We start from the raw sequence: 17,351 nt of genomic DNA on the forward strand, positions 1-17,351 counted from the left end.
ACAAAGAAATTGGTCACTCACTTCATGATCGTTTGTGGGACGTTGCCTTGCGCAAATTGGTTGCTACGTTTACTTACAAATACACAGTCACTACACTTCACAGTGAAGTCCACAGTGACCCTCCTACCCCTACCCTTCACCCCGTCTAATCCCAACCTCCAGCTCATTCCAAATCCCTGACTGTCCAGTGTCTTCAGACGTCACCACCCACCCTCAGACGTGAAAGACGCTATAGTAATGCAGTCTGTGGTTGTTGAAATGCTTTGAGAGGTTTCGAAATGATTAGGTGCTACATCAGATCCAAGGATTATTATAACTCAAAAGCACAATTCCTCTTCCGACTTCTGTGGCCTTTAAAATGAACATCTGCTGAATTCTGTGAACGGCTGCTCATAAACATTAAAATCCTAAAAAAAAAAGTGTTCCCTGAACTTCTGCTCCTCGACCCATCAATATCCTTCCGACAGGAGAACGTACAAGAAACTTCACACTGCATTCCAAATGTGGCCTCATTAATGATCTATGCAACTAACTTCCAGTCAGATGCCCTTGAAATGATTAAGTCTTGTTGAAACAGTTTTGCATTGCCTGGATACTTTCAGTGAATGGCTGATAAGCACACTCAAGACATTTTCCTTCTGCACTCTTGCTAATGGACATCCCTGGGTGATGTACACATTTCATGTTTCTCGTTCCAAAGTGCACAGCCTTACATTTATCTACATTAAACACCATCTGCCGTTCCTGTCATCTGCTAATTTTATACCATTACAAGTGCCATCCACTCCAGCATTTACTTATGGCCCAAGTAGCAGAGAACCCACAGCAGTTCCTTGCAGAACTCCAATGAAGTGCTGCCGTCCTTTCACCTGCTTCCCTATCATTCACCATTGCTTACCACTTTCAATCTAATTTAGCTAATCTACCATTAATTCCCTGAGTCTCAATCTCTTTTACACACTTTGCATGCAATAAACCTCAACAAATACTCATTGAAAGCCCAATCTGATCTGATTATATCCGCTAGATTGGACGTGTCAACCAATTTTGTTGCCTCCTTAAATAATTCTGGTCAGTTTTTGAGGTGCAACACATTGCTTCTAAATCTTTGCTGACTATTCCTTACAGTCTCTAAAATCTTTAGACGAATACCTGCAGCGCTGCATTAAATCCTCAAGTGTTTTACCCACGACTAATGCTTAGTTAACTCGTCTGCAGTACCTGCATACATGGCTCACTGCACTTTACTGAAAATTGGGATAATATAGACAGTTTTTATTTCTCAGGAGCTGACTCTGTTGTGGGAACTTAAATCTCATTTCTTAGCGCATTTACTATCAAATACGTCACGGCATTTGCATCACTGCAGTCTGTATAAAATGCGAGAAGGCAGAATTTTCCCTGTTTGTTTTTTGGTTAGCCGGGTGGGTGTCTGACACATGCGGAAACCCATCACCATGCTTAAGAGTATTCAAACCAAGCTGAGATTTCCATGTGCATCCCGCCTAGATTGTTGGAATGGAATGCACACTCTCTCCCTGGAGAGGTGCATCCTGCTTACCTAATTCCAGTACGTATTAGGCACAGGTTGGCAACAGCCAAGGCTTGGGGAACCCAGAGTGTTCGTTGGGGTACTGCTGGAGACTAAGCAGCTAAAACCGCTTAGCTTGACAAGTCCTGCCGATCAGCCAGGCCGGCTGTGCTGTCATCAGTAGTGCCCTGGAATACTGCGGACCCACCTGGCTCAAGAACCGGACTATCGAGACCGCCACAGAGGGCCGGTTCTAATCCGACATTCCATTGCCAGGCATGTCACCTTGGACAGTTCAGCTCCTAGGAGATCTCACTTGCCCTCACCCCCAGGAGGATAGTCACAATCTTCCCTGAAGACTGATGTGGAGAATGCAGATCATTTCTTGATCTTGTAATACATTTCAATTCACAAAGTTTCTGTGATGTGTAGTGACTGCAGATTTGCAGATGAATTTCAGAACAGAGCCATGAAGTGAGTGAACAATTTATCTGGGGGATTGCTAGCCACAACATCGAGAGAAATATGTATGTTTTGCCCAAAAATATACAGTCAATTTATTTCACAGTACATTCTGTGAAGCGGTTTGAGACGTCTCGAAGACATGATAAGGCATTATATCAAATGCAAGGATTATTATTATTATTATGAGTGAAAATATCTTTAGAGTTTTTGTTACCAAGTTCATAACCCTCCATTAAAAATGTAATTAAGATCGATTAACTGTTGTGGAAGTTTAAATCCTAGCCTTTTCTCGTTTTCTCTGATCCAGTGCCATCCACTGCTCCAACACAGATGAGATCAGAAGAAAACTGGTCACTGTTTACAATTGAGCCTGTGATCTGTACTGAGAAAATGAAAGACTTCCAGAGGGAGAAAAACTCTTAAGAGCATAAGAACCGCTGGACGAAAGAAGACCAAGGTTCATCTAGTTAGCCTCCACTACCCTGACAGTATATTCTATTCCACGATATTATTTTATAAAAAGAAATCTACCTAATTTGCTTATGAAAGATTCGACAGTTTCTGCTTCCACCATCTCCCCAGGGAGCCTGTTCCTTACACTTACTACTCGCTCGCTGAAATAATGTTTCCGCTGATTTGTTTCTGCAAATCATCAGCAATAAGAATGTTACACAATACGATGACTGAGGAAAGGACTGTATGGTTAATGAAGTGGACTGTTGCCTGAGGAATGGGGAGACCACTGGGTTAAATAAGTGACTCCATTCCTACGACCCGCTGATGGAAATCTCTAACTGGTTACCTGGTCTTAAAGAGCAGACAGCAAGTGATGCGAGGGCTTATTGGAAATGACAAGTCAGTGTGTGAGATGGCGGACTATGCACTCTGACGGCCTAATTTAAATTGCTTTTGCGTTTGATGCTCCTTGACATTTTAATTTTCATCTTTTGTTGCGTTTAGGGTGTTTCCATAGACCTGTAATCTTATTACTCCTCATTCCCGCTGAAAGAGAATGATTAATCAGTTACAGGGGGGATATAGAGAGATTGAATCTCGCTCTCCCAGAGCCGGGAGTTTATCTTTATTCACGTTAAAAGGCTGCTGCTCTTGTCGGGATGGGACAGACTGTGGCAATGGTGTCAACACTGTTTTAATTGAGCCTCCTCTCACTGCTTCGCGATGCAAGTGTCCCATGTGAAAGGATGCCATGTATTCTCGGCACAGTTCATGATGGACAGGGATTTACAGGGTAGAAAATATCCTTAATTCATTGTTCAATTGCCAGTTGCACTTAGAGGAGTCATGGGTTGGCTGGGGAGAACCATTGGAAAGGTCACATTGATCAGTGGAGGAGGAGAGAGAGGAGGACAATCTTTATATTTGGTGCAGCGCCTTATCCCGTCAGAAGGCTACCTCAAAGCGCTTCACAGGAACCGCTGTGAAAATGGAGTGACTGTGTGTATTTGTGGTCAAACGTGGCAGCACAATTGCGTGCAGCAATGTCCCACAAACGGTCGTGGAGCGAGTGACCAATTTTATTTGGGGAATTGTTGGCCATTGTTGAATCAGGTCGTGGAGGTAAGGAGGGGAGGAGACCCTGGCGGGAGTTGAAGATGTGGAAACGTAAAGGCGCAAACGGAAATGCAGGATGTCTGTGTGTCCACCTGGATTGGATGAGGAGGAAATCAGAGAGATCTTTGAGAGAATAATGCACCAAGCGAGTTAGCAACACTGGCTGGTGGCCCTATATGGCAGACATTGCCTGGGTCAGTACAGTCTCTATCATCTGCCAAGTTGATCCACAAGGATGGATTCAACTGGTCGGGACCCAGATGGTATGGAACATATGGTGCAGAAGAGCAATTACACTGGATAATTACCACATAATTAATTCTTAAAAGTTCCTCCTCGGTCTCCAAGCAGATTCATCTCCGGGCCTCAAAATAATGTTCCCTTGATTTATTTTCTTTAAAACAAACCACAAAAGAATTTTCCTATTCCTCAGAACTTCCTTTCAGATCCTCTGAACAGACCGGTCTTGTGTTTTCGCTGTGTCTTACTGAGGCAAGTTGTACGTTGATCACTTGGTATACAAGCACAAACACAGTGTCTCGGAGGTAATCACCTCAGTTACATCCTGACAGAAATGCACGGCGTGATTTATATCTCCCATTTTTCAGAGGCCCAGCTGGCAAATCGTTACTCTAGACTGATAATTCAACCCAACTCAACTCACCTCAACCCACCGATGGAGTTGCACTCACGACTCGATTCAAAGGGAACTGAATATCTCAAAGGCAAATAATACTTTTAAATCAGAACCTGGCTTTGAGTCATTTGGATTGGAACTGAGAGGAGGGAACATTGGACACAGAGAGAGAGAAACAGGGAGGGGATAGTAGCATAGACATATTTAAGGGGAAGCTCGATAGGTACATGAGGGAGAAAGGAATAGAAGGTTATGCTTGAAGGCTTAGTTGAGGAAGGGCAGGAGGAGGCTCATGTGGAGCATAAACACCAGCCTAGACCAGTTTCTGTGCTGTATATTCTAATGTGTTCTAATGTATTTTAATGTATAATAATAATCCTTGCATTTGATATAGTGCCTTACCAAGTCTTCAAGACATCTGAAAGCGCTTCACAAGACATACTGTAAAGTAGAATTGACTGTATATTTGTGGAGATACAATTTAATGTACAATATTTAGAACAGGAGTCACAAACAACACCTCCTGCACATAACTGTCCTGCCATCATGCGGGCACTCTCCTCAACTGCAATAAATTGCATTTATAATCCTCCCACACAATCTACTCCCTCCCCCCACATGATGCACACTCAGTTACTGGCTGTGTGACCTGCAAGTTGATAGTTCCCACTATTGTATTTTAAGACACCAGTATTTTGGAATATGAATAGACACTCACAACACTAAGTAGATACCAAACACTGAATGTGCGTATGCAATACTGTATATATTTATACTGGTTGAATCAGAAGTCTTTACTCATGCAGTTTTTTGTAAAAGACAACATCGAGAGTGTGTAGCTATTACAATACATTGTGAAAGTTTTGTCACCAGTTAATATGTGTAAACATCTACATGCCATGCAGTTTGAACAACTCATATAGACCTATAATTAAGGATTCATCCTGCTGAGAAGCACTCCACCCAAATAATATTCTCGTGTGAATAATGATAAAACTTGAGACACCTTAATAATAATAATAATCCTTGCATTTCATTTGGCACCTTATCACGTCATTGAGACGTCTCAAACCGCTTCACAGAATATATTGTAAAGTGAACTGACCGTATATTTTGTGGACGCAATGCGGCAGCCAACTGCGTACAGCAGTGTCCCACAAACAGTCATGGATTGAGTGAACAAATTATGATGATTACTTTTTTTTTAAAAAAAAGGGATTATTACCCCGGAAAAAGCCATCTGCCAATCTACTAACAACCGGGTTCCTATTTACTGCTAGGTGAACACAGGCATGTGGAGTAAGGAAACTTGCCTAAGGTTTCGCCCCATCAGGGAATCTCGCTTGAGAGGTGAGCACGCTAACCACTATGCCAAGGGACTCCACATGAAGAATGGTGCTTCGATCCATCTGATCTCATCCCCCCAGAACACCCACCTTACTGTACCCCCATCGCTGCAGTACATCACACCAATGTCTCACAAACAGTCGTAGATTGATTGACCAAATTGTTAAAAAAAAAAATTGGCAGACAAATGTTAAGCCGTACTATGATAGACAGGCCAATGTGACTCTGAGGCAATGCCGCTCAGAGTAGGTGTTGTTCTGGCTGCTTACCTGATCTCAACTGCATCTTCCATCACCGTCATGTCTGTCTTGCACTTTGCCGATGGATTAATGGCAAGTTCCGCCGGGGGAATGACAAAGCTTTTACTGAGCGGCAGCCACATTCCTTCCCCCAGAGTGTAGGTGAACCTGGAAAACACAAGAATAGCACAAATGATCAGGAAACACAATGCTCCAAATCCCAAACAAAAACCTTTCACGGCTAATGTCAATATCGTCCAATATACAACAACTTGCATTTATAAGGCGTCTTTCATGTTGGGAGAAGTCCAAAAGCACTGGACAGTGAAGGGTTTGCACCCGAGTTGGGGGCTGAAGTCACAAAGAGGGGAAAGGAGAATGGCGATACGACGATGACCGAAGGCACGGTCGAAGTGGAAGTTCTTGAGATGGGCCTTTGAAGTAGACAAGGGAGGGTTGAGGCGGAGGGGCTCCGGGATGGAGATCCAGAGGGTGGGGGCAGAAAGGCTGAAGGTCCAACTGCCAACGGTGGAGGGGGCAGAGCAGGGAGGACATGTAGCAGGCCTGTGTCTGCCGAGCGGAGGGAGTGGACAGGTTGGTAAAGTTTTAGTCAGTTGCAGAGGGACATATAGTTATGTTGCAGATATAGTAGCACAGGAACAGGAGCAATGCCATTCATGCCATTGAGAATTAGATCATAGTGGATTACTTTCCATGCCTTTTCTCCACATTTCTCCCCAGGTACCTATCTCCCTATTAAGCCTCCCAGTCTACTTTTTGTCCACGATCCGTCTTCTGAGACACCGAGCACCACATTTTTTGACACTCTCATCTCACAACTGAGCGGCTGAGCTAGAATTTCAAGACCCTAAGAGAAGGGCACTGTATACAGTAAATGAAAGTTGTTGTGTAATATTACTAGCGGCTTTCATTTGCTGTCTCATAACCAGCTGAACTAATAACTTACATTGCTTGAATCCACGGGGTAGGAGATGGAAGCATTTCCCCTCACACAGTACGCTAGTCAATTATAGCAGCAAATTTTAATTTATCAATAATGCGACATGTTTTGACAGCAGTAAGTGGATTGGGTTACGATGATGCGGTGAACTGTGCAGATTGGAAACACATTGAATGTATCCTCTCCAAATTCCTCAAACTTCCCACACTTTGCATCCTCACAGGAAACTAAACAATCGCACAACCTCCTACTCGGATTCACTCCTCTCCCAGGAACTCAAATCTGCCAAACTCGGTCCTTCCACCTTGTCGAAATTCAATCATGCCCAAGTTCCTAGGCTTCATTCTGAAGCCAGCTTTCCGCAGTTCTTAAAGAGAATTAGCTTCTCCATCCAGTCCCAATGTCTGTACAGTAAATAGCTGGCTGATCGTTCTTTCCTCTGCGTAAGACGTGTTCATGGAAATTAAAGTCTGCCTTCCTTAATGTCAGCCTGGCGCAGTGGTAGCACTCTCGCCTCTCAGTCAGAAGGTGTGACTGTGTATTTTGTGGATGAAATATCTCCCAAGTCAATCAGCTCCTGGGACATGCTTCATTTCCTGTGGGAAGTAATTCTGAAGGCTCTTGCTAATCTTCCCCAAACCATCTCCGCAGCCACTGGACTGCTTTCCCATCAATCTCCCCGGCTTCCTCTGGAAACCGTTCCCCAGGCTCAGGCTAATCTCAATATTCATGTGTAAAGACACTTAATAATCTGCCGATGATCCCCTTATCACTTCACTGAAGCCAGTCACCAGGATTCGGTCATCAGGCTTCGAGATGCATCAGTGAAGTCACTTGAAAAGACCTCTATCCATCTCCTTGACACTTTGCTGAAATCACTCAACGGGCTTCAGATACCTTCAGGAATTGAGATGACAGCTTCCATCTCCATCTGCCTGCTTCCCCCCAGAAGATGATCAATCTCTCCCCTAACTTCCCGAAGCCACTTCAGTGTCAGATTGGCTGGACCCCTTCTGAAGACAGTCAATGTGCGACCGTCAGGCTGGCCAATGCTTTTAATAACAATTTCACTTTGCACCTTTCACATCAGGATTTTTTTTGGGGTCAGCCGGGTGTCTGATACATGCGGAAACCCAGCACCATACTTAAGAGTATCCAAACCATGCTGATAATTCCACGCGTCCCATCTATACATGGAAATCCCACAGATAGATTGTTTGAATGGAATGAGCACTCTCTCCCTGGGGCGACGGATCCTATTTACCTATTTCTGGAAACTCTTAGGCGCAGGTTAACAAGAGCCAAGGCTTGGGGAACGCAGAGTGTGTGCTGGGGTAACTGCTGGAGTCTATCCAGCTAAAGCAGCATAGCTTGCCATTGATATCGCTGTGTGGCAAGCTTTTCCGCTGCTTGTCCAGCTAGGACCACCCTACCCGTTAGGGCATTGGCTTGGAGGGTTAACAGGAGCTGAATGGGAGGACTCCCAACCCCAGTGACTGGTCCCAATCTGCGCGACGTGTTACTGAAGCCATTTCGCTGGGCCTTTGCCAGTCTCCCTGCACTGTTACTCAGTGGAATCCTGACATCTGATTTATTGCAGCTACTAAACCAGTTTATTTTAAAAATCACCATGGAGCTGACCTTCAGCTGAACCCTCAAAGAATCGCTTCATAATCTTTGTCGTTATCCAAGTGAGGATTTGTTAGCTGATGCAACCTGCATCGTGACTGTCGTCAGATACGATGTGAGGAGTTGACATTTCTCCTTTGGCAATGCACAGAGTGTGCAGGAGGCCACAGTTCTCCCACTCTCCGCATCCTTTTGCTTACTAACAAGCTGGTTTCTTGATATATTTAGCAGAAGGTTTTCCCACCATTAACAACAGCAAAAAAAAAAGCTTAGCTGAAAGTTATTGCCATTTGTGTCAGCTTGGCTCAGTGGTAGCTCTCTTGCCTCTGAGTCAAAAGGTTGTAGGTTCAAGGCCCAAGTCGGGGCTTGGAATTACATTGTCTAAGCTGACACTCCAACGCAGTGCTGAGGGGGGGGGAGGGGGTGGGGGGGCGTGTTGTATTGTCAGAGATGCCATTCTTCATATGAGACGTTAAACTGAGGTCCCGCCTGCCTATTCAGGTGGATGTTAAAGATCCCATAGCATTATATTAAAACGAAGGGAGTTTCTCCTGTCGTCCTGGCCAACAAATCCCCCAAATAAAATTGGTTCCTCACTCTACGGCTGTTTGTGAGACATTACTGTGCGCAAAACTGGCTGCCGCATTTGCCCACAAAATGCAGAGTCACTCCACTTGGCAGTTTATTCTGTGAAGCGCTTTGAGACGTCTTGAGGATGCGATAAGGTGCTACATCAAATGCAAGGATTATTATCATTTATTCTTTACAGCCATTGCAATTTAATCAAATGGTACACCGAAAACCATAACTCACTAACTAGCCATGGAGTCTCTCTAACTAAAGAGGAAAACAAAAAGCAACTTGCTAACGGCCTTCTTCTCCAGTCCTTCACCCTCTGTCTCACTCAGTCTCTAAACCTTCACGTCTGTGTCTCTCGGTCTCCAGTCCTTCAGGCAGTCAGTGAGGCCAAAAGACTAAAGTTATTGCGATATGGTATTGTCAACCAGAGAGAAAGATTGTTTGAGTGGAGTTTCTCCCGTTTATCTGATCTGTTCACTCGTACTGTACAATGTTAGCGACAGAGCACACAGCATAGAGAGAGAGAGAGATAGACAGCCAGTCTCATACCGTCCTACCTAACCAATGGAACCAATATTGTGCGAGGGTTAGTGCGTGCAGTGAGACAATTTCACATATTATGTTGTTACCTTTGAGATACGTGATTAACAGCTCTACTGAAATTAACACTTAAGTCATTCACGACAGAGAGTCAGGAGAATACAAGAACATAGCGGGCAGAGCACCGTCAGGCTTTGAGATTTAATTGAGAGAAGACAGTTATTTCTGGAACCTGTAATTGTGATTTATGTCCTAATCTGCGATGGCGTGGCTGTCACCTTTCATTCGCATTGATCTCCCCATCTGCGGAGATAACAAGCTTTCGTTCTGATCGCTGTGAATGGGGCTGGGGTCGGGAGGTGGCATTTGTCTTCCAGCAACTGCATTAAATAGTCACCGAGGGACTGACTGAGAGCACCTATTTACCTGCACGGTGGTAAATCACACACAGAGTAAGGAAGGACCATGGTAAAAGAGACAACTTGGCACCTGATAGTCCCTCGCTGGAGTAATTTTAGTCTCAAATTAGCATGTTTATCAGTCTTCTCTCTGTCACCGCGACTGCCATTTCAAATAGCATGAAATCCTGCGAGACACATTAAAAGGTAATAAGATAGACTACCGAGCTACGGAGGAGTGCAGAAAATTAACCTGCTACTGCAGTTTATCAGACTGAGAACTATCTGCTCACTGCATGAGAGAGGGTCTCACACTGACCCACAGCACATCAGACTGAGCACTGTATCCTTCCAGAATACCCATCCGACCATCCTACCATCACAGCATAAAACCAAAGCTTTCATAGGAACGTAGGAATAGGAGTCGGCCATTCAGCCCCTTGAGCCTGTTCTGCCATTCTATTAGATCATGGCTGATCAATATCTCAACTCCAATTACAACAACAACAACTTGCACTGATATAGAGCTCTCCAGGCAGGGTAGCATCTCAAAGAACTTTGCCCAGTATCCATCGATACCCTTACCTAACAAAAATCTATCCACCTCAATCATGAAAATTTTAAGGGATCCAACATCCACAGCCTGTTTGTCCTACTGTTTATCCAGCTAGGACTACCCCACCGGTTTGGCTTGCAATTGTTCGCAGGAGTGTCCCACGAACAGTCACAGATTGAGTGACCAAATTGTTTTTTGAAAGGTCTAATACCTCCACCAATCGACTAACAGCCGGGTTCCGACTTACTGCTCAGTTAACAGAGACGTGTGGAAGAAGAGAACTTGCCTCAGGTTTCGCCCAGCCCAGAAATCAAACCCAGATCCTCTCGCTTGCGAGGTTATTGCGCCAACCACTAAGCTACGGGACTCCATGTTAAACACTGGGTCGGGGTTGCAGAGCCAAGCCAATTAACAGGACCATTGAAGTACAGGGAAGTCGACGAAAATGGAAAATGGAACCACAGCGAGTAGCACAACTTTTAGCAATTTCTTTGAAATATAGACTGCTCGCTGGTCAAAAAACTCAATCAATTTGGGGCCAACAGCCCTTGAAATTGGCATATGGAAACACTGGCAGGATTTAAAAAGTGCCACGTGGAAATGGCCGTGGGAAGCAATAAAAAAATAGAAAAAGAACCGTAAATAATCAGGGGAAATAAATTTGTGAGAAAAGAAACAAAAAATCTGAACTTGTTTGCGTTTGTTCCAGTGTTGAAAATTCTGAAATGAACGCAAACAAAAAGGAAAGGCGGGAATTGACCGGCAGAGGTTGAGACAACCCAAAAATACAGAGGGAGGTACATGGCTCAACTAGAACTGCACATCGGGCCAGGGGCGGCCTGACCAGGGCACGGCACAGGCACACAGCGACACGGGGCTGTTTGTGGGACGTTGCCCTGTGCAAAATTGGCCTCCGTGTTCACCCATAAAGTAGTCACTGCACTTTACAGTGACTCCTGTAAAGCGCTTTTAGATGTCCTTCCAATTAAATGCAAGTATAATTAATTATTATTGTTATTATTATTAAGATTCTGGGGAATTGCACTGCCTAATTTGCCACTTTCTGGCAAGCTTTCCTGCTGCTTGTTCAGCTGGGGCCACCCTACCCGTTAGGGCTTTGGCTTGCAGGGTTAACAGGATCTGAGTGGGCGGAGTCCCATTCCCCAGTCACTGGTCTGCCCTTCGAAGTCCTGCCGATGAGCCAGACTGGCTGTGCTGTCATCAGCAGTGCCCTAGAATACTGTGGACCTGCCTGGCTCAGGAACCGGACAACCGAGTCCACCACAGAGGGTTGACTCGATTCTGGCAGTTTTGCTAAGGATTTCCCCAACTCAACTTGAAAAAGACCCCACTAACTCCCTTCCCCCTGGCCCCCAGGAGGAGAGTCCACCAGTTGGTTATTCGAGTGGCTCGGTAGTCGTATTATAAGGAAAGAAAATCTCTTTAGATCTCCACTGACATCACTCCCTGCCGGTTTTGTGCAGGAACCACCGCTAACATCACTTGCTGCCCCCACGCTGCGCACTTCCTTTGTGAAATGACTCCAGGGGCTCTCCCTGCACACAACGTGGATAAAGGGATGTTGGGGGTGACATTGTGACCCAGAAGTTGACTGTGCTCTAGTCAGTAATAATAATAAACCTTGCATTTGATATAGCGCCTTATCATTTCCTTGAGATGTCTCAAAATGTTTCACAATCATGACTGTATCCGAGAACAGGGTCACAGGAGCCTTGCACACCGCCCCCCCCCCACCCCCTCCACCCCAACCCCCGCTATAAGCGAGGCAAGAACCCCTCAGAATTTTATAATCATCCCAGTTTTTTTCTTACAGATGACGTTAAGACGACATGAAGAAACTTCATAATGGAATACAGCAAGTTGCTTCCAATATTAGAGGAAGATACACACCCACCACACACACACCCACACAGAGCACACAAAATCCTGGAACGAGAGCTATCACTCACACGCTTTACTGGTAGTTAATTGATAAAGGCAGCCGTCACTCTGTACAACAACCTTTACACAACCAAATTAAACTCCACGCTTTCTCCAATTTCACATGCCCAGAATCTTGCAAGATGTTTCCCAATTACGCACACTGCTTCTTCTCCACAACAGCCACAGCTAGTCACAATGCAACGCGAGAGCAGTGGCGGGGGCGGGTGGGGGGGGGCGGGGCGGAAGCAGCTAGTAACACATCCACAACTACTTGCATTTATGGAGTGTCCGTCATGTTGGACAATGTCTCGGAGCGCTGAAAGTTGATGGGGTGGGATAATCGCTCTGGGACATTGCCCTGCATGGGGGTGGGGTGGTGTGTGTGTGTGTGCTGTATAAATGCAAGTTGTTGTTGTTGCTGAGCAAGGGAGAAAAGGATGGGGGTTGGGCAGGGAGAGAGTAGGATATGACCATATGCGCAGTTGAAGAGTTGAGGAAGTAGGTCTTAAAGTGAGGTTTAAAGATAAAGAGGGAGCGAGGCGGAGGAATTGAGGCAGGGAGTTCTAGAGGTTAGAGGAGCAGTAGCCGAAGGCATGGCCTTGGATGGTCATTTGTACTTCGCACTCCCTCCCCCCAGGCCTCGCCCCATGAATGCTCCCCAGTGCTGCTCCTCAGCTATGATTGAGGCCATTTGTTTAGCCATTTCAAATTTTCTTCAGCAACCAACCCAACCCCACTCCCCCCCACAACCAAAACACACCAGAAAACAAGTGCAAGAAACCAACTGGAGCAGAGAGCACCCACGAGACAAGCCTGTGTTAAAGCATCTAATTTTCCAGTTCACTGAAGCCAATCACTCAGTGAATAAAGGAAGCGTAACACAGGACAACAAGAAATCGCTTCTTTTTGTCGTAATTACAGAATTCCCGACCAGATCAGCCTCGCTTCCAATGTATGCAACAACAAGAGCAACAGCTTGCACTTACATAACGCCCATCATGAGGGGTAGCCTCTTGGAGCGCTAAGTTTGATCGCCTCGCCGGAGAGTACATTGCGAGCATCTCTCTAAATACTTAGTGCACTCGAAGGTTGCTCTCCCAAATTTCCAGGAAAGACGGTCCACGCTGCGGGGGTCAGGGTAAGCAATGCTTTAAATGTCAACCACAAAGCGGTATTTACAACACCGAGACTGTAATACAACACCTGGATTGGAAGAGCTGTTGTTTTACAGCACTCATGAATAATTTAACATTTAATAAAGAAAACTACCACGGAAGCAAGGACTGCAATAATTGGAAGCATTGTACTTCAGCGAGATATAAATGCAGCCTTGTGCTCGCTTCATAAATGTTTCATGTTGGGTAATGCGCGTTATTAATTTGCAATAAATATGGGCTATGAAATATTAATATTTGGCTTGCCGTCATATCTCAGCACGTATCTGGAGCTGAACCTTGCATTATGATAGTGTGTGCAGTTCTTGTTTTGGGGCACTCTGCTCGCTGTGTTTAAAAAAACAATGCCTGGGATGAACGTCTCATTTGTAAGGGTCTTAAATGCCTTCATGTGAATGATTTCTGTTTGTACGCCCAAGAGAGATTCAGATGAAGCAGATCCTTCAGCGCGTATCATCTCAACCTTTCTGAACACCCACCCTACCTTCCTCCCATCACAGCATCAAGCTGGTTCTTAAATGGGTCAAGTGTCCTGGCCTCAACCCCCCTTCCTGACAACCTGTTCCAGTCATTAGCCTCTGAGTAAAGAAATACTTCCTGGTGTCTGTCCTGATGATGTCATTTGCAACTCTTGTGCCCTTTTTGTTCTTGGACAAACCTGCAACATAATTTTCCAGATTTACTTTCGCAATCCTTTCTGACATCTTACTGACTCTACACCAGTGGTGGCCAACCTTTATGTTTTGACCAGCAAAATAAACTATCTTAATTGAAGATGTCTTGATTTAAGGTGTAATTGAGGAAACATTCAATCAGGTAATAAACTGAAAACACCCTACCAATCGAACATGGGCTTAGACTCGTGAGAACGTTCGGGTCGGGGGTTGGAGGGGGCACTTCTTGACGACCCCAAGAGCTGCCTCCAGCCCACTTGCCACAAGTTAGCAACCACTGCTCTATGCTGTCTCCTCTAAGACATCTCCTTTCAAGGCTGAAGAGTTTGAGGTTGTCCAATCATTGCTCAGAACTCATTCCACGTTGCTCTCCTCTGCACTGCCTGTCAGACTCTTTCTGTTGGGCTCCAAGACGCTACTCCGCGTGAAGGGCACTTATAAAAAGTTATTTTTTGTTACAGTGACCAGAACTATATGTGGTGAAGCCCAAGGATGACATCTGGGGATCTGAACTCAACTGATTTAGCAATACAGCCCAGCGTTCTGTTTACCTTGTCTATTGGTGCCTCGCATTGTTAGCATGGCGAGAGTGACTCTGAAATAATTCAGTTATTGAACATCATCAGCTGGTGCAAAACTGTCTATCAGGTCACAACTTGTTGCCCTTGTAACCCCAGTGAAAATCCAACCTGGAAACAATACAATAGCTATTCAGGCTGTTAGTGATATGAGGCGGAAACGTCCACAAGCTCAGGGAATGAGGCTAACCCACAATTCAGAACAAATCGGTCCATTGACAAAGGATGGGGGAAATGACAGGACTGAACAGAGGGAGCTTCATTCGCCCATAAATAATAATAATTTGGTCACTAGATTGACGACTGTTTGTGGGACATTGCTGTGCGCAATTGGCTGCTGCGTTTTTCACCCACAAAATATGCAGTCAAGCCTAAAAGGGTGAAGTGGCGAGGAAAGGCTGCATGAACTTGGATTGTATTCCCTTGAGTTTAGAAGGTTGAGGGATGATTTGATTGAGGTGTTTAAGATGATAAAGAGTTTTGATAGGGCAGATACAGAGAAGCTATTTCCTCTGGTGGGGGAATCTAAAACAAGGGGGCATAGTCTTAAAATTAGAACCAGGCCATTTCAGAGTGAAATCAGGGAGTATTTTTTCACTCAAAGGTTGGTAGAAATCTGGAATTCTCTCCCCCAAAAGGCCGTGGATGCTGGGTCCATCCACACCTTCAAGAGTGAGGTTGATAGATGTTTGGTAGGTCAGGGTCTTAAGGGATATGGGGAGGAAGCGGAAAATTGGAATTGACAGGATTAGTTGCAGTACAGATCAGCCATAAATAAATAAATAAACAAATGGCCGCATTTCGTCCACAAATAGTCAATTTACTTTACAGTATATTCTGTGAAGCGCTTTGAGACGTCTCGAAGATGTGAAAAGCACTATATAAAATGCAAGGATATTATTATAACAGGCTCGGAGGACGACATGGCCTACTCCTGTTCCTATGTTACTGTGTTCCAATTCACTTTACAGTATATTCTGTGAAGAGCCTTGAGAGAAAAATTCAACAATGCCTTTGTTCTTTGTCTATTTGCCAAGATCTTAAAGGCAGAAATCTGTGTGTTGCCAGAACACTGAAGTCAGAGCTCAATGAGCCCCTTACACCCTTTTGAGAGACTAAGAATGCTTAGAACCAGAACGAATTGGACGAAACAGCAGTACCCAGTTACAGGAAAAGGAGTAGGCCATTCAGCTGCTCGAGCCTGTTCCACCATTCTATTGACCATGTACCTCAACTCCAATTAAACACCATGCCCCATATCCCTTGATACCCTTACCTGACAAAAATCTATCCACCTCAGTCTTAAAAATTTGAATGAATCCAGCATTCAGTGTATCCGAGTTACATCTCAGTCTCGCTCAGAAAGATGTGGGTTTACGCCCCACGTTGGCAATTTGTGCCAAACTGACACTTCTGTGCAGCGCCCAGAGGAAAACTACTGCATTGTCGGAGGTGCCGTCTTTCTATATGAAATGCAAGGATTATTATTTTTCTCTAGGTTTGGGAGGGAGGGGGGGCAACCGGGCAGAAGTATTCCTGTTCTGCATAGACTGGACACACAACCAGTTTTTTTTAAAAAAAAACCTTGGAAAGAACAGCCACGGATCTATACAGCGGAGGAGTCTGAACGAGGGGAGCAGCTGTGTGATCCTGTGGCTGTGCCAAATTACTGCAGGTCAGAATCAATTCCACAGTCTCGCTAGTTCCAGTAGCAATTATAATAATCTTTTAGCGATAATCTGTGCGTTTGCTATATAATGCTGCGTCATGTCTTCGAAACGTCTGAAAGAGCCTCACAGGATTTAAATAATAAATATGAACAATAATCCTTGCATTTGACATAGTGCCTTATCACGTCGTTCAGACGTGTCAAAACGCTTCACAGGTTATTTTGTGGGCGAAATGCGGCAGCAAATTCGGCACAGTAGTGTCCCACAAACAGTAGTAGACGGCGTGACCAATTCTTATTTATTTGAAGGGATTATTACCCCCAGAAAGTGATCTGCCAATCAACTTGGGTACCTGCTCGGTAAACAGAGGTGTGTGGAGTAAGGAAACCTTTTAATGTAAAAGTAGCCACTGTATTTTGTAGGTGACCAGCAGCGAGTTTTGCACACGGCAATGTCCCACAGGAGCCATGAAGTGAAGGATGAATTTTAGCTGGAGGACTGAGCCCACCTTAAAGCCCCTCTTCATCCAAAGCACGTTCATCAATTCGCTCGCTTAGGGCAGGCTCCTCTGCAATGCCTGGTATGACAGTCTGCCACATGTTTTACACTTGGGAAAGAGTGTTGGGAAAGAGAGGGAGCAACACTCAAAAAGGGCGTAAAGGGATCTTGAGATTCTGGGAAAGGATGAGTTAAAAGTGTGTGTGGCAGAGAGAGAGAGAGCTTCCTAAATTGAGGAACCGACAAGAGAAGCTGGAGAGGAACGAAAGTGGATGGTTGGGAGGAGTAACCATAGTAACCGATTTAAAAAAAACACACAGAATGAACCGGAGAAAGAAAAAGGCATAGACACACACAC

At 44.9% G+C, this 17,351-nt stretch overlaps 1 protein-coding gene across 1 annotated transcript in view; it reads right to left on the reverse strand.

Annotated features, from left to right (window-relative positions):
• astn1 (astrotactin 1) overlaps window positions 1-17,351 on the reverse strand; it is a 620,426-nt gene that overhangs the window by 251,702 nt on the left and 351,373 nt on the right. The window contains 1 exon segment of the mRNA XM_042334960.1: window positions 5,822-5,959. Within this exon segment, the coding sequence (XP_042190894.1) occupies window positions 5,822-5,959 (138 nt within the window).

Source organism: Callorhinchus milii, unplaced genomic scaffold, assembly GCF_018977255.1.
Source record: "Callorhinchus milii isolate IMCB2004 unplaced genomic scaffold, IMCB_Cmil_1.0 Scaffold5, whole genome shotgun sequence".
NCBI lineage: Eukaryota > Metazoa > Chordata > Chondrichthyes > Chimaeriformes > Callorhinchidae > Callorhinchus > Callorhinchus milii.